Source organism: Triticum dicoccoides, chromosome 6A (assembly GCF_002162155.2).
Source record: "Triticum dicoccoides isolate Atlit2015 ecotype Zavitan chromosome 6A, WEW_v2.0, whole genome shotgun sequence".
Taxonomy (NCBI): Eukaryota; Viridiplantae; Streptophyta; class Magnoliopsida; order Poales; family Poaceae; genus Triticum; species Triticum dicoccoides.
Window position 1 is genome coordinate 611,951,684 of NC_041390.1, and position 18,179 is coordinate 611,969,862.

General features: G+C 47.0%; 1 protein-coding gene across 1 annotated transcript; it reads left to right on the forward strand.

Annotated features, from left to right (window-relative positions):
- The first annotated feature begins 1,568 nt into the window (after window positions 1-1,568).
- On the forward strand, window positions 1,569-4,914 carry LOC119318453 (COBRA-like protein 3). The gene is made up of 6 exons (XM_037593012.1): window positions 1,569-1,816; window positions 2,453-2,532; window positions 2,787-3,243; window positions 3,697-3,856; window positions 3,944-4,224; window positions 4,330-4,914. The coding sequence occupies exons 1-6, from the start codon at window positions 1,747-1,749 to the stop codon at window positions 4,623-4,625; spliced, it is 1,344 nt and encodes a 447-aa protein (XP_037448909.1). The 5' UTR covers window positions 1,569-1,746; the 3' UTR covers window positions 4,626-4,914.
- The last annotated feature ends 13,265 nt before the right edge of the window (window positions 4,915-18,179 follow it).

An 18,179-nucleotide genomic window follows, 5' to 3' on the forward strand; every position in this document is an offset into this window, starting at 1 on the left:
ATATGAGATGGTGAGAAGTGGTTAACTCGCTAAAAATATATTTTAATGGGTTATAACTTTCTTTGAGATGGTGCAGAGGGGAGGGGCAGAGGGGGTGAATATATGATACCACCACTCAAATAAACTGAATATTAGATGGGGTGGGGAGCTACAAATAGACGATACCATCACTCAAATGCTCCCATAATCCCAATTTGAAAAGGCAAATTTAGCAGTTCCAAATAATTCTAGATTTATTGTGAATGTTCACAACTCATGTCTATGACTTCAAAAAAGTTCAAATTGAAATTAGAAATAGACAAAGAGAGGAAAAAAGACAAATCCAACATGAATAGCTTCAATAGTCAAAAACGACATTATTTACATCTGGATTTGTCTATTATTTTTATTTGTATTCCGAATTTGAATCTGAAAGTTTTAGTGTTTGTAGAAATATGTGTTGTGTTTCTGATTTTTCTTTACATATCTAAATTTTCCCATGAAAGTTTGGGATCATGCAAAACAATGAAACATACACACCAAGCTTTCCCATTCCTAACACTAAAAATATGGTTAGACCCTTACCATTTGTGATTGGTGCTACAAGAGAACAATAGAGGCCGGGACACATCTATCTCTTCAGAGCAACCTCTTTTAGATTCCTAAGGCCACACTTGCAATAAGATATCATCTGCTTTGGATTTTTTCTTATCTCATTTGAGAAAATTTTAGAAAACATTTTTCATTTTCAAACATACCTAGGCGAGGTTGGAATAATTCATTTTTCAAAGTGAGTCTATTTCATTTATGGGACTTCTGTGTCATGAGGTCGAGGATGCCATGTTCAAGGGGTCCAAGAAACATCTCTGAGTAACTCGTGCCTCAGACCCTTTTGACCTCGTACACATGGGGTTGAGGCCATTTTTCTCTCTAGACATCACATGTCCACGGGTCCCTGACCCCCTGCACATAGGTGTAGCATTCATCTCTCATGTGCCCATGTGCCCATAGGGTCCTTAACCCTATGCCCACGGGGTCCCTGACCCCTGCACATGGGTGTAGCATCCATCTCTCATGTGTCCATGTGCCTATAGGGTCCTTAACCCAATGCTCACGGGTCCCTAAGGTCGCAACAGTCATTTTGGGAGGGGGTAATAAATACCCACCCATCTTTCATCTCACGGGTCTACACTTTCCCCGTGTTTGTTTCAGGGCGGAGGTTTTGGGGCAAGCATTGGATGGCCGGCCCATGTCGACGTACGGGGGCAAATGCTATGCCGGTTTCGAGGGCCGGTGTTGGAGACGCTCTAGACGGGTGTACTCTCTTTTAAAGCTGGATCAAATTAGGTCGAAAAATTTATACTGTACCTGTTTTTGTCACCGACAACAATTTAAAACAGGCTAAATATACACCAGCCTAACTAATTTCCTCCTGGGGTCGTTGCGCACCAGCTTCTAGGCCCTTCGGGACCTTCCTTGGAACCCTTTCTGGAAAGAGCGTTCCGGTCAGAAACAGGCTGTGGCGAGGGTGTGCCGTCACCGTCTGCCCGCCCCTCAACGCGATTAAGTACCGCTCACTCCTATTCCCACCCCCACCCCCACCGGACGGACGGAAGTCACGGTGCGCCTCCGTGTCTCGTCGCAGCCCACCACCTGCCCTCTGCCCGCTGTCCGCCTCCCGCCCCAGATCTCCACCTCCCCCCACCTCCGTCCGCTCCGACTGGAGCAGTGGCCTGTGGAGCAGAGAGAGTGTGGGCGGGGCACGAAATGGCGGCGCTTTCTGGCTGCGCCCTGCTGCTCGCGGCGGCGCTGCTCCTCTCCGCGCCGGCCGCCACAGGTGCGGCTCCCCTCCTCCGTCCTCTGATTCGGTTCTGCTCGCGCGCGTGCGGATGGGTGGGTGGATGCCTGCTGCCCCCGTCTCGTCGGTCCTGTCGGTGTCTGTCCCGCTGGGTTACCAATTCAGCTCGTTTCTTGCACGCTGCTGCTGTCTTGAGCTTCAAGCTTGCTTCCACACTATCTTGAGCTTCAAGCTTCAAGCTGACTCTTAAGTGGATTGGTTAGTTAGTAAAAACATCCTTGCGCCGAGCTCTGATCTGTTCACAGCTGAAGCGAAATACACTAGTAGTTAGTTAGTAAAAACATCTCAGTCAAGTGTGTCTGCTGTGCTGCTAGATTAAAACAACTTGAGCCGCACTGTAGAATAGATAGACCCTGCTACTACTGTCTTGAGCTTCAAGCTGATTCTTAAGCGAATTAGTTGGTTGAAACATCCTCGCGCCGATGTGTTCGCAACTGAAGTGAATTACAGACAGTTACTTAGTTAGTTAGCTAGAACGTCTCAGTCAACTGCGTTTGTTGTGCTGGTAAAAAGAACCTGATTTGCAGGATACATTCCTGCAGATTGGAACAAGCATGTGTTCGTTGTGCATCTGACGTGCCAATTAACCCTCTTACTTCCTTCTTGTTCTCGCAGAGGCGTACGATTCGCTAGATCCGAACGGGAACATCACCATAAAATGGGATCTTAAAGAGTGGACTCCTGATGGTTATGTTGTGAGTAGCACTTCAACATCTGTCTGTCTCTCATCCCAAACTATGAATTAGGCCAGCATTGATTTTTACCGAGGTTTTGATGACCTCAACAAGTAAGTAGCATGGCCAGTGACCGGCTACATACAAACAAACTCTGCTACAAGCAATATATATAGTGGACTACTCGACTCAAAAGTGATTGTGCATTCATATCTGCTCACCCTGTACCTGTGTGTGTCATGATTTTCTTCTTCTTCCAAACTTGTCATGCACAGGCAATGGTCACAATATACAACTACCAGCAGTTCCGGCACATATCTGCGCCCGGGTGGCAGCTGGGGTGGACCTGGGCCAAGAAGGAGGTCATCTGGTCCATGGTGGGGGCTCAGACCACCGAGCAGGGCGACTGCTCCAAGTTCAAGACCAACCCTCCCCATTGCTGCAAGAGAGATCCCACCATCATCGATCTTCTCCCGGGGACGCCGTACAAAGACCAAGTCGGCAACTGCTGCAAGGGAGGGGTTATAAGCACGTTTAACCAGGACCCGGCAAATGCCGCCTCCTCCTTCCAGATCAGTGTAGGCCTTTCTGGGACTACCAATAAGACGGTTAAGCTGCCCAGAAACTTCACTCTTAAGACCCCGGGCCCGGGCTACACATGCGGCCGTGCTACTGTTGTGAGGCCCACCAAGTTTCTCATCGGTGACGGGCGCAGGACGACCCAAGCTCTTAGTAAGTTGCCCACCTATTGCCCCTCGCCGCTTGCTATCTATCAATTGCTTCAGCACTTACTACTAGTTTAGCATGTTTCTGCTCCTTAATAGTCATGAATGAATGCTATGTTATAGTAATATGTGTAGGATTAGTAAAAGGATTCAAACCATTCAAATGAGAAGTGATACATTCTCTAAGGGACATGAGTTCATGTTCATCACCTAGGATCGAAGTCAGCTCATATTTACTTACCTATTTTAGCCAGTTTTGTTCTCTTGCAAATATTGCATGTCTAATGCAGGAAGCATCGGATTGGTTCCACATATGTTTTTTATGTTTTGTTGCTGTTAATTTTTATTTATCAAGAGGGGTTTCCCCCCTCCCCATTTTTATTAAAAACGGGGCATTGTTGCTGTTGATTTTCTTTATATTTATTAGTGGGGTTCTAACCAAGAAATTCTCTATTCACAGTGACATGGAATGTAACCTGCACCTACTCCCAGTTTCTTGCTCAGAAGACCCCAACCTGCTGCGTAGCTCTCTCGTCGTTTTATAACAACACTATTGTGGGCTGCCCAACATGCTCTTGCGGCTGCCAAAACAATAACACTCATCCAGGGAGCTGTGTAAAGTGAGTTAGCAAAATTGTTCACTCTTTACCGCCTGTTAAGGTTTTAATTTTCCGCAAAATTCCTTATGAATCCTATGCACTTTGCAGTCCCAACTCACCTTATTTACAATCCGCCATCGATGGCCCTGGCAAGTACACCGGCCAGCCTCTTGTCCAGTGCACTTCCCACATGTGCCCGGTAAAAGTGCACTGGCATGTGAAGCTCAACTACAAGGACTACTGGAGAGTCAAAGTAACCATCACAAACTTCAACTACCGCATGAATTACACAGATTGGAACCTGGTTGTCCAGCATCCCAACTTCAACAACATCACAAAGCTCTTCAGCTTCAACTACAAGCCGCTCTCCCCGTACGGAGGCCGCATAAGTAAGTTAATTAGTCGCCTTGTGAGCCGTCTGTGTTTAACTGGTTTCTGAGCCGAAACCCTCCTGTCTGATGATGGAGTTTAATTGCTCCCTCTCTGTGTTTCAGACGACAGCGCGATGTTCTGGGGAATGAAGTTCTACAATGATCTGCTCAACCAAGCCGGTCCGTTCGGAAACGCGCAGACGGAGATACTTCTGCAGAAGGACCCGGAGACCTTCACCTTCGAGAAAGGGTGGGCCTTTCCGCGGCGTGTCTACTTCAACGGCGACAACTGCGTCATGCCGCCTCCCGACGCCTATCCATGGCTGCCTAACGCGAGCCCTCCGATGAAGCAACCGTGGACGCTCGAGCTCTTGGTGTTCTGGACCGCGCTGGCCGCCCTGCTGGCCTACTATGTCTGATGAGCGGTGTCGGCGAGCTTCTGTCGGGTTCCACGAGGTGCGCGGCGAAGGGTCATCTGTTCATTCGGTTCCACAGTTGCATATAAGAGACGGGGTGACGAATGCTGATGTGTGTATATGTGTTCTGCTAAGTTAAATAGGGCCAAAAATTGTAGTGGCCGCAAAGCTTTGGTGAACTGATCAATTGAATTGTATGGCTGTAGTAAATTAAATGTATGAGTTACATAATTATGCTTGGGTGAAATGGAGGGGATGCTGTTGGTCAGATGATCTAGCATTGTTTTGCTGACCCCTCTGTTGTTGCTGGAAGCAAGTTGCTGAGCTGATTCATTTTGATCTTTAGTGCTAGCTAGAGACCATATGAATCAGAAGACTTTGTACAACTCCGTAGGGCATGCTACGGCAACACAACCTACGCTTGCTGCTTGCTGCTTGCTGGTTTCTTCATCATCTAATCCACAATATATCGAATGAAACTGCTTCAGATTTCTTTTCAGGGAGACTATTGTTCCACTCACTTGCCACTACTTTTGCAATGAAGGGGGTTTTATTAACTCAGACATGTAGCATTGAGCGGAAACAAAGCCTACTTTTTCAATCAAGGGTGTTTTATTAACTCAAAATGTATGTAGCATCGAGCAGATACAAAGCATATTGAGCGACACGTAGCCTCTACACAGATAGATAAGATGCATAAAAGCCAATAGACTGTAGTAAGTTAAATGTATGAGTTACATAATGATGCTTGGGTGAAATGGTGAGGATGCTGTTGGTCAGATGATCTAGCAATTGTTTTGCTGACCCCTCCTGTTGTTGTTGAGGTTATTGAATTCATGCTCCAACCAACTCATCCAAAAGTCCGAAACGGAAGTGGGGGCAAGCCGTAATTATTTATTGCGTTTACTGGGTTTTAAACCCCAAGTTTGTGCATCTAATCAGTTCACTGGTCAGACCGAACTATGAGAGAGGGCCGGACATTATACTCCAACAAAGCTGATTCATTTTGATCTTCAGTGCTAGCTAGAGACACTATGAATCAGAAGACTTTGTACAACTCCGTTGGGCACAGTACGACAACACAACCCACCCTTGTTGCTTGTTGGTTTCTTCATCATCTAGTCCACAACATATCGAATGAAACTGCTTCACATTTCTTTTGAGGGAAACTATTGTTCCACTCGCTTGCCACTATTTTTTCAATGCAGGGGGTTTTATTAACTTAAAATATAGCATCGAGTGGATACAAAGTATACTAAGTGACACTCGGCCTCAGCATAAATAGTTAAGATGCACACAGAGTCACCAAAATGAACCATCTGACAAGGATAATAAAAACAACAAGTTAATGAAATTCATATGAGACCAAAATTGTGCCAGTGTCGATGGTGAAGGTGGATCAATCCAAAGATTATGCTGCCATCCATATTGTTTCTTTTCACTCGCTTGTCAGTACTAACTGCATCTTAGTTAAAATTCACTCCAACATTCTTTTTTCTAGGAACAATTCTTTTTCTTTTCTAATCGACGTGAACTTAAAAAAGAAGCAAAATAGTGAACTTCTGAATTGAAATTTTCTTATCATCCCACACGATAGAAAAATAGGGATAGGAAAAATCGCGCCTCTAGCTCCGTCCATGAGGGGGAATCAAGTGGTGCGATAGTGTGAGAGTTTTCGATTGGTAAGGATTTACTAAATGTCACATCTAAATTGCAAGCCACGGGCCATAAAATTCATTTTTTTAGTCTAAACACACTCCATTTTATTGATCATGCAACAAGTTCATAGGGATGCAGTTTAGGTCCGAGTATTTAGGAGCCACAAATGGCATCACGAAGACATGTCGAGAGCATGTTTAGCGAGACTATATGCTTTCCTGCATCGCTGCGTGTTGGTTGTCCCGTGTAGTTGTTGTGTCCTTCGTCTTCCCTATCGCACGCTGGGGCGTTTTTTGGCCCATTATTGTGTCGTGCCCTATGTCTTTTTTCTGTGTTTGTGGGTTATATGTGCCTCCTTTGCTTTGCTTCCGCCTCCGCGCCTCCCGCCGTGCTGCCGCCTTCTATATGCCTCGCCACCTAGAAGGGTCTTGGCTCCAAGGGTGCATACTGCCTCTTCTATGGCACCGGTGCCGGCCGCCGAAAACAGGTGCACGCAGCATCCCGTCATTCTCCACAAACCAGATTTATCTGGGTTTTAGATTTGCTTTGGGTTCAGAATTTGGACTGGCGGCATACCACCAAATCCGCTGACAAGGCTTACTTCTTCGGCACTGAATTGACAGACTATGCAAAACATTTGTGGAAGAGAGATACTCCCTCCGTCCGGGAAAAGTTGTCCACGCCTAGTTCAATTTTTTTTTACAAAAACCCCCTTGGGCTTTTAAATCAGTCGCAAACAGATCCTTCTCCTTCCCCTCGACACCACCGTGAGACGCCGTCGCCCGCCGTCGCGAGGCACCGGCAGGTCCAGCGCCGCCCACCACGTGCGCCTCCCAACTACGCCACAGCCACCGCCCACGTGCGAAGGAGGCAACCACCGCCGCCCACCCGCGCAGCTCAACCATCGCCGCCCACAGCTGGACCGCATCCTCCCCGAGCAGACCAGGAACGCCTCACCGAGAGGTACTCCATCATCGAGCCAGGCTTGCTGGGAAGCCGTGGATCGACGAAATCTGCCCCGTCTCCTCCCACTCCGGCCGTCGCTTCCCCACACAAGGTCGACGCCGTCGCGCCTTCCCTGGCTTCCCCGAGCCGTTTTAAGGAATCAGGGTCATCTTCCGGTCCTCCAGACCACTTTCCCCCTCTCGATCGCTTGGTATTTGGCCTGGTCGTCGTCGGCCGCCGCTCGCCGCCGCTGGAGCTCGTCACGTGGTTCCTCCGGTGAACAAACACCAGCGGCTCCGGCACCCAAGTGTCGACCACGCTCGTGCGCGTGCGCGTGCACGCTCGCCCACGCTCCATGCTCTTCGGTGGAGCTCGTGTTGCTGCCCGATCCTCTCTGAAGAAGGTATTGTTGCTGTTGTATCCATTCCTGCTGCTGTTGAACTGCAATTTCAATTCAGTGACATTCAGTTTAATTCAGAGAAACAAGTATGGGTTCATTCTCTTCTTGGTGTATTGTTAATGTGTTTGTTACTTAATGTTTGTTTATATAGGTTAATAAAATTAATTAATGTCCATATTAGGCCTGCATGCCCAAGAGAAAATTCACATATACCTGGAGTATTATGTTAGTTTAATTACAGAGGGAGTAGTATATATAGTAGAATATGTGAAAAGGATTGCTGCTAAAGGCCTGTTAATTGCAGCTTAACAGGAAACTACCTACTACTGTCAAGGAGATTCAGAAAACATACCAGTACATGATCACCACCAATATAATTAAGCAAGATATGTTTCCATATTGTACTATATATCAGGGTTTTTAGTCTGAAAAATCTGAACCAAATTAAACACCAGCTGGTGATACCTAGTTAAAACTCCCCATGAACCTGCTGGTACAAATTTGCACTCAAAAGCAAAAGCAATCAACAATGTCAAAAAAAAATCTTCTCTGCTTTTATAAAGCATTAGGATAGTGAAATAATTACCATGGAGAGAGTAATTTGACAATAGCAGCAATTTTCTATAAGTACTCAAATTCAGTGTATTGAAATGCAGTCAAGTGTAAAAAAGGAAAAAGATATAATAAAAAAAGACATGACAATAGGAATTAAGTTGGCATTATTTGAATTAAGTTAGATTCTTCTTGCTTTACTTGAATAGGAGGGCCTTCATGTTCCTCTAGTTACCAAATGAACAAGGAGAACTTCTAATATCTACTTTTTCCTTTCTTGGTTTCTTTGCTTTTTGTCTAGGATTCTTCATGGTTTTCTTGTTATGATTATGTGCTAATCATTCATCTTTTGTATACTCTTGGTATGAGATCAGACAGGAGAACACAACTATGGATTTGAACTTGATCTCGGAAGAAGTGGATGAAGCTCAACAAGAAGAACAAGCTCATCAAGGTGGCACTATTGATTTGAATTTGATCCCGAAAGAGGAGGATGAAGCTCAATAAGAAGAACAAGCTCAGCAAGGTGGCACTATTGATTTGAACTTGATCCCGGAAGACGAGGATGAAGACATTGAATTGAACTGGTTTCCTGAAGAGGAAGAAGCTCAAGAGGCACAAGAAGATGCAGAAGTGCAAGAAGCTCAAGAGGCACAAGAAGATGCATTAGTGGAAGAAGCTCAATAGGCACAAGTAGATGCAAAAGTGCAAGAAGCTGATGCACATGGCAATCCAAGAGGGAAGGACTTGACAGACAAGGAGAGACATGGTGTTTACTTTGCTCTGCGAGTAATCGAGCTTAGAGATGGACAAGTTCATGTGTATGACAAGGTGCTCATTGCGACTATGCTAAATGTTAACCTGCGAACAGTTACAAGAATATGGAATCTAGCCAAACAACAACTTGCAGCAGGCCAAGAAGTTGATGTTTCAAGCAAGAAGAACAAAAGTGGTAGGAAGAGAAAAGAACTAGATATGTCGAGAACAACCATAATCCCTTTGAACAAAAGAAGAACAATCCGTTCTCTAGCAAGGTGTTTAGGTGTGCCCCGATCAACCCTACATGACAGATTTCAATTGCAAGAGCTGAAACACATCACAAGCACCATCAAACCCACCCTCAAGCCACAGAACAAGATAGCGAGACTAAAGTTCTGCCTATCCATGATGGATGAAAGATGGATATGAAGTCCTTGGACTAGATTCAAACCAATGACAAATATGGTCCATATAGATGAGAAGTGGTATGACATGACCCGAGTGAAGAGTAGCTACTACGTACTGCCTGGAGAAGAGGAACCAAATCGAACTGTGCACAATACTCATAGCATTAGGAAGTTAATGTTCCTAACAGCTGTGGCCAAACCTCGCTACAATGAAGATGGAGAGATGACATTTGATGGAAAACTTGGCATTTGGCCGTTCATGGTAGAGACCGAGGCACAACGAACAAGCCAAAACAGAGATAGGGGGACAATAGTGTTGAGGCCGGTCAAAGTTACTAGACCTGTGTGCAGAGATTATATGATCAATAAAGTAATCCCTGCCATTCAAGAAAAATGGCCTGGCGGTGACGAGGACACAACGATCTCCATTCAACAAGATAATGTAGCACCACATGTCCTCCCTGATGATGCTGGTTTTGCAGAAGCCGTGGCACAGACAGATCTGGATATTCGACTATTGCAACAACCACCAAACAATCCTAAGCTCAATGTGTTAGATCTTTGTTTCCACTGCTCTCCCCAATCCCTAACCGATTGCAGAGCACCTATGAATATTCAGGAATTGGTACAGGGTGTAGAGGAGGAGTTTGAGAACTACGATGCCGATAAGCTTTTCAAAAGCTTCATGACATTGGAAGCAGTCATGGTGCAAGTGATGAAACACTACTAGGGAAAAGCCTAGCAGCAGCGCGGGTTTTAGGCCTATTAGTAGCGCGGGATGGTGCTCTACTGGTATGGCGCTACAGCTAAAGGTTAGTAGTAGCGTGGGTTAACCTACGCTACTGCTATATCGACTTAGTAGTAGCGTTTTCTCCAAACAATGCTGCTGGTAATTACTAGTAGCGCTTCTCCCTGCACGTGCTACTACTATTATTTCATATTTTATTTCTTTTTTATTTCATGTTTTATTCATACACCTTTATACAAGTTTTCATACAACAACAATTTAGAGATTGTTTTTACATCATAATGAGTTATTACATCACTGGGTGAAAGAACTGTGGACTAGTTTCAAGTGGATGGACATCCACTTGAAACTAGTCCGCGGTTCTTTCACCCAATGGTATAATAAATATCATCGTCATCATCATCATCATATCATTAACAACTTATCATCATAATACATCATTGTCATATAACACCTCCTCATGATCATAATTTTCATCAATGAGACATCACATAGCAAGTTGGTCACTAGTCATAATCACAACTACTCCTCATCATCAACTCTAACACATTGTACCACATAATAAATAATGTACCTCATAGGACCTACTGTTGGTGAACGTAGCAGAATTTTAAAATTTTCTACGCACCACCAAGATCAATCTATGGAGTCATCTAGCAACGAGGGAGAAGGGAGTGCATCTACATACCCTTATAGATCGCGAGCGGAAGCGTTCAAGAGAATGGGGTTGATGGAGTCGTACTCGTCGTGATCCAAATCACCGATGACCGAGCGCCGAACGGACGGCACCTCCGCGTTCAACACACGTATGGTTGGGAAGACGTCTCCTCCTTCTTGATCCAGCAAGGGAAGGAGAGGTTGATGGAGATCCAGCAGCACGACGGCGTGGTGGTGGAAGCAGCGGTGATCTCGGCAGGGCTTCACCAAGCTCCAACGAGAGAGAGAGAGAGAGAGAGAGAGAGAGAGAGAGAGAGAGAGAGAGGTGTTACGAGGGGAGAGGGAGGGGCCAGGGACTTGGTGCGGCTGCCCTCCCTCCCCCCACTATATATAGGGCCCCTAGGGGGGCCGGCCCTAGGAGATGGAATCTCCAAGGGGGGGCGGCGGCCAAGGGGGGACTTGCCCCCCAAGCCAAGTGGGGCGCCCCCCACCCCTAGGGTTTCCAACCCTAGTGAAAGAACATGCGGTGCCCCCATGTTTGGTTTTGGTAATTGATGACAATCTCTATGGACTAATGGTTGCCTTGAGTTATATTTGAAGGTTTTGTCCATAGACTTTTCTTGGAGTACATGTGTTGGTTTCAAGGAGAGTTTGTGTCGACCAAGGTGTTATTCAAGGAATTATCCAAAGATTGGTCATGTGAGAGTTGAGCTTATTGCAAGCATGTCTTGAAGAAGAAGATTGTGTGATCATTCATGTCTACCTTCAAGACATCATTCAAATGAAGAGAATTGGAAAGGTTCAAGGATGATCAAGACTAAGTCAAGAGTGAATCAAGTTGATCAACTCACAAAGCGCAGAAGATGTACCGAGAGGGATCAAGTGATCCCATGGTATGGTAAGAATTGTCAATTACGCTTTGTGTACTAACCCATGGTCTTCGTGAGAGTTCTTTGTGGGGTTAGGTTGCGGTGTGCAAGTTCAAGTGGAGCATCACGAAGAGATCAAATGCTTGAATCTTGCCGTCCTTTGTGGTGATAATGGACTTGTGAAGATGTGCGGAAGAGTGGCTCACCCATAGTGGAGTATGGGGGAGCAATCAACTAGTCTTCATCGAGTCAACACAATCAAGAAAGGTGGTCCAACTTGAGGGAGTCAAGATTGTCATCATCTAGCTCAAGTGGACCATGTGCAAGGCAAAGGTTTTCCCTTGATAGGTTTTCTATTTTACCGATCTCATGATGGTAGTTGGGAGACCGGGTTATAGGATCGATTGTCGTACTATCAAGGGGGGCTCTCGATGAGTAGCTTGATCGTATCGTTCGTAGAGAGCTCAAACCATTGCATCCTTGCATCATCTTTCTTGGTTCTTGATGGTTCTCTTTGTGAGTCTTAGAGCTTATGGTCATCTTGATGACAAGCTCGAGTTCATCGAAAACGGAGTTCACTTGCATCTTCTATGATGTTTTCGATGTTGGAGGTTTTGCCGGTTCTTCTCGGTTGGAGGTTTCACTCCTCTATTTGTTGGCATACCTTCTCGATCGCTGTTTTGATGCTACTCGTCGTCTTGTTTCCAACAAGCTTGAGTTTGCTCAATTCGGAGCTCATATGCAGAAGTTATGGCAGTTCTGGTTTTCTTGAGAGTGGTTTTTGTCTGGTCCCAGCGGTAGTACCGCTTGGAGCTCTCAGCCGTTGTACCGCTGCTTCCGGGCGGTGGTACCGCCAACTTGCTCAGCAAAGACTTGGGCGGTTGTTCCGGCCAGGCACCGCCCAAGTACCGGTCAGGCCTCTGTTTTGATGCGGTACTCGGGCGGTGGTGGCCCGGTTGGTCCGGTCGTACCGGTACCACCGGTGTCCGGAGCGGTTCGACCGCTCAGGACTTAGCCGCCCGAGCGCTCAAGGCCATGCGGTTGCACTGGCCCGGTACCGTTCGACTACCGCACTCAGGGGTGACTCCCTTTTGTTCCTATGCGGTGGTTGAGCGGTGGCTGGGCGGTTGGTCCGGTTGTTCTTCTCAACCGGTGCTACCGCCTGGTCGCCCGGTTGTACCGCCTAGTAGGGTTCTGCACGTATACTGTGAGTCCCTGTTGTACCGGGACCAGGAGCGGTAGTACCGCTCATGTGCGGGCTGAGCACATAACGGTTGGATTTTCCCCCTCCTATAAAAGGGGGTCTTCTTCCCCATTGAACCTAACCTTTTGAGCCCGTGTTCTTCCCCCATTGTTGACCTTCTTTGAGCTTGCTAACTCTCAATCCCTCCATGGATTCTTGCTAGTTTTTGAGGGAAAAGAGAGAGGAGATCTAGATCCACATTTCCACCAATCACTTTCTCCTCTATGTGAGGGGAACCCCTTGGATCTAGATCTTGGAGTTCTTGGTGTTCTCCTCCTTGTTCTTCCTCTCATTTTCCTCCCTAGCATTAGTTGCTCCGGTGGGATTTGAGAGAGAAGGACTTGGGCACTCCGTGTGCCCTTGCCATTGCATTTGGTGCATCGGTTTGAGTTCTCCACGGTGATATGTGGAAGTGAAGTTTGAGAAGCTTATTACTCTTGGGTGTTTGGGCACCCTAGATCTTGTTCCTCTTGGGTGCCTTGGCGCCCTAGACGGTTGGTGTTGTTCGGAGCTCAATCATTGTGGTGTAAAGCTCCGGGCAAGCGTCGGGGTCTCCCATTAGGTTGTGGAGATCGCCCCGAGCAATTTGACGGGTATCGGTGACCGCCCCCAAGGGTTGCCAAAGTGTACGGGTTCGGTGACCGCCCCCAAGGGTTGCCATTTGTACGGGTTTGGTGACCGCCCTCAAGGGTCCCTTAGTGGAATCACGACATCTTGCATTGTGCGAGGGCGTGAGGAGATTACGGTGGCCCTAGTGGCTTCTTGGGGAGCATTGTGCCTCCACACCGCTCCAAACAGAGATTAGCATCCGCAAGGGTGTGAACTTCGGGATACATCATCATCTCCGCGTGCCTCGGTTATCTCTTACCCGAGCTCTTTACTTATGCACTTTACTTTGTGATAGCCATATTGTTTCTTGTCATATATCTTGCTATCACATAGTTGCTTATCTTGCTTAGCATAAGTTGTTGGTGCACATAGGTGAGCCTAGTTGTTTTAGGTTTTGTGCTTGACAAATTAACCGCTAGGTTTATTCCGCATTTGTTCAAGCCTAAATCGTAATTATTTTAAAATGCCTATTCACCCCCCCCCCTCTAGGCGACATCCACGATCTTACACCTAGGCGCAGGGGGAGGCCCATGGGGGGCGCACCAGCCCACCAGGGGCTGGTTCCCCTCCCACTTCAGCCCATGGGGCCCTCCGGTATAGGTGGCCCCACCCAGTGGACCCCCGGGACCCTTCCGGTGGTCCCGGTACAATACCGATTACCCCCGAAACCTTCCCGATGGCCAAAAGTGGACTTCCTATATATAAATCTTCACCTCCGGACCATTCCGGAACTCCTCGTGACGTCCGAGATCTCATCCGGGACTCCGAACAACTTTCGAGGTTACCGCATACTAATATCTCTACAACCCTAGCGTCACCGAACCTTAAGTGTGTAGACCCTACGGGTTCGGGAGACATGCAGACATGACCGAGAAGACTCTCCGGTCAATAACCAACAACGGGATCTGGATACCCATGTTGGCTCCCACATGTTCCACGATGATCTCATCGGATGAACCACGATGTCAAGGATTCAATCAATCCCGTATCCAATTCCCTTTGTCAATCGGTATGTTACTTGCCTGAGATTCGATCGTCAGTATCCCAATACCTCGTTCAATCTCGTTGCCGGCAAGTCACTTTACTCGTACCGTAATGCATGATCCCGTGACCAAACACTTGGTCACATTGAGCTCATTATGATGCTGCATTACCGAGTGGGCCCAGAGATACCTCTCCGTCATACGGAGTGACAAATCCCAGTCTCGATCCGTGTCAACCCAACAGATACTTTCGGGGATACCTGTAGTATACCTTTATAGTCACCCAAACATTGTGATGTTTGGTACACCCAAAGCACTCCTACGGCATCCGGGAGTTACACGATCTCATGGTCTAAGGAAATGATACTTGACATTAGAAAAGCTCTAGCAGACGAACTACACGATCTTGTGCTATGCTTAAGATTGGATCTTGTCCATCACATCATTCTTCTAATGATGTGATCCCGTTATCAATGACATCTAATGTCCATAGTTAGGAAACCATGACTATATGTTGATCAACGAGCTAGTCAACTAGAGGCTCAGTAGGGACATGTTGTGGTCTATATATTCACACATGTATTACGATTTCCGGATAAGACAATTATAGCATGAACAATAGACAATTATCATGAACACGGAAATATAATAATAACCATTTTATTATTGCCTCTAGGGCATATTTCCAACAGTCTCCCACTTGCACTAGAGTCAATAATCTAGTTACATTGTGATGAATCGAACACCCATAGAGTTCTGGTGTTGATCATGTTTTGCTCGAGGAAGAGGTTTAGTCAACGGATCTGCGACATTCAGGTCCGTATGCACTTTGCAAATATCTATGTCTCCATTTTGAACATTTTCACGAATGGAGTTGAAGCGACGCTTGATATGCCTGGTCTTCCTATGAAACCTGGGCTCCTTGGCAAGGGCAATAGCTCCAGTGTTGTCACAGAAGAGAGTCATCGGGTCCGACGCATTGGGAATAACTCCTAGGTCGGTAATGAACTCCTTCACCCAGATTGCTTCTTGTGTTGCCTCCGAGGCTGCCATGTACTCTGCTTCACATGTACATCCCGCCATGACGCTTTGCTTGCAACTGCACCAGCTGACTGCCCCACCATTCAAAATATACACGTATCCGGTTTGTGACTTAGAGTCATCCAGATCTGTGTCGAAGCTAGCATCGACGTGACCCTTTACGACGAGCTCTTCGTCACCTCCATAGACGAGAAACATATCCTTAGTCCTTTTCAAGTACTTCAGGATATTCTTGACCGCTGTCCAGTGTTCCATGCCGGGATTACTTTGGTACCTTCCTACCAAACTTACGGCAAGGTTTACATCAGGTCTGGTACACAGCATGTGAAAGAACATGCGGTGCCCCCATGTTTGGTTTTGGTAATTGATGACAATCTCTATGGACTAATGGTTGCCTTGAGTTATATTTGAAGGTTTTGTCCATAGGCTTTTCTTGGAGTACATGTGTTGGTTTCAAGGAGAGTTTGTGTCGACCAAGGTGCTATTCAAGGAATTACCTAAAGATTGGTCTTGTGAGAGGTTGATCAAGACTAAGTCAAAGAGTGAATCAAGTTGATCAACCCACAAAGCGTAGAAGATGTACCGAGAGGGATCAAGTGATCCCATGGTATGGTAAGCATTGTCAATTACGCTTTGTGTACTAACACATGGTCTTCGTGAGGGTTCTTTGTGGGGTTAGGTTGCGGTGTGCAAGTTCAAGTGGAGCATCACGAAGAGATCAAATGCTTGAAGCTTGGCGTCCTTTGTGGTGACAATGGACTTGTGAAGATGTGCGGAAGAGTGGCTCACCCATAGTGGAGTATGGGGGAGCAATCAACTAGTCTTCATCAAGTCAACACAATCAAGAAAGGTTGCGGTGTGCAAGTTCAAGTGGAGCATCACGAAGAGATCAAATGCTTGAAGCTTGGCATCCTTTGTGGTGACAATGGACTTGTGAAGATGTGCGGAAGAGTGGCTCACCCATAGTGGAGTATGGGGGAGCAATCAACTAGTCTTCATCGAGTCAACCTAATCAAGAAAGGTGGTCCAACTTGAGGGAGTCAAGATCGTCATCATCTAGCTCAAGTGGACCATGTGCAAGGCAAAGGTTTGCCCTTGGTAGGTTTTCTATTTTACCGGTCTCATGATGGTAGCTAGGAGACCGGGTTATAGGATCGATTGTCGTACTATCAAGGGGGGCTCTCGATGAGTAGCTTGATCATATCGTTCGTTGAGAGCTCAAACCATTGCATCCTTGCATCATCTTTATTGGTTCTTATTTTGTTCTTCTCTTTGTGAGTTTTGGAGCTTATGGTCATCTTGGTGACAAGCTCGAGTTCATCGAAAACGGAGTTCACATGCATCTTCTATGATGTTTTCGATGTTGGAGGTTTTGCCGGTTCTTCTCGGTTGGAGGTTTCACTCCTCTATTTGTTGGCATACCTTCTCGATCGCTGTTGTGATGCTACTCGTCGTCTTGTATCTAACAAGCTTGAGTTTGCTCAATTCGGAGCTCATATGCAGAAGTTATGGCAGTTCTGGTTTTCCGTGGAGTTTACTTGCTTTCGTGGAAGTGGCTTAAGGATGGCGCCAGCGGTAGTACTGCTAGGCCGGAGTGGCAGTACCGATTATCGCCACAAGCGGTAGTACCGCTGTCCCACAGCGGTAGTACCACCCATGGGCATAAGCGGTAGTATGGCTCCGGTTCCACGCTAGTACCGCCTCGATTCGAGACGTGGTTTCCTCGTGTCAGGTTCAACGGCAGTAGGAGCGGTAGTACCGCTCATGTGCAGTAGTACCGCGGCTACCACCACCCCTAGTGCCGCTCAATGACCCTCCTCTCTATTCCTTCTCCTTGTGCTCGTGGTAGGCGTTGTGCGCGGTCCCAGCGGTAGTACCGCCGGGCCGGAGCGGCAGTACCGCTTATCGCCACAAGCGGTAGTACCGTTGTCCCAAGCGGCACTACCGCTGCGGCCAATGGTAGTACCGCTGGCTCCAGCGGTAGTGCCGCTCATACAGCTCCGCCACGCACTCTGTTTCGCTCCGCTCTCCGTGTTCTACCTCCCGGGCGGTAGTACCGCTCGTGCGCGGACTGAGCACATAACGGTTGGATTTGGGTGCTTCTATAAAAGGGGGTCTTCTTCCCCATTCAACCTTATCCGTTGAGCTCGTGTTCTTCCCCCATTGTTGACCTTCTTCGAGCTTGCTAACTCTCAATCCCTCAATGGATTCTTGCTAGTTTTTGAGGGAAAAGAGAGAGAAGATCTAGATCCACATTTCCACCAATCACTTTCTCCTCTATGTGAGGGGAACCCCTTGGATCTAGATCTTGGAGTTCTTTGTGTTCTCTTTCTTGTTCTTCCTCTCATTTTCCTCCCTAGCATTAGTTGCTTTGGTGGGATTTGAGAGAGAAGGACTTGGGCCCTCCGTGTGCCCTTGCCATTGCATTTGGTGCATCGGTTTGAGTTCTCCACGGTGATACGTGGAAGTTACAAGTTGAGAAGCTTATTACTCTTGGGTGCTTGGTACCCTTGAGCTTGTTCCTCTTGGGTGCTTGGGCGCCCTAGACGGTTGGTGGTGTTCGGAGCTCAATCATTATGGTGTAAAGCTCCGAGCAAGCGTCGGGGTCTCCAATTAGGTTGTGGAGATCGCCCCGAGCAATTTGACGGGTACTGGTGACCTCTCCCAAGGGTTGCCAAAGTGTAC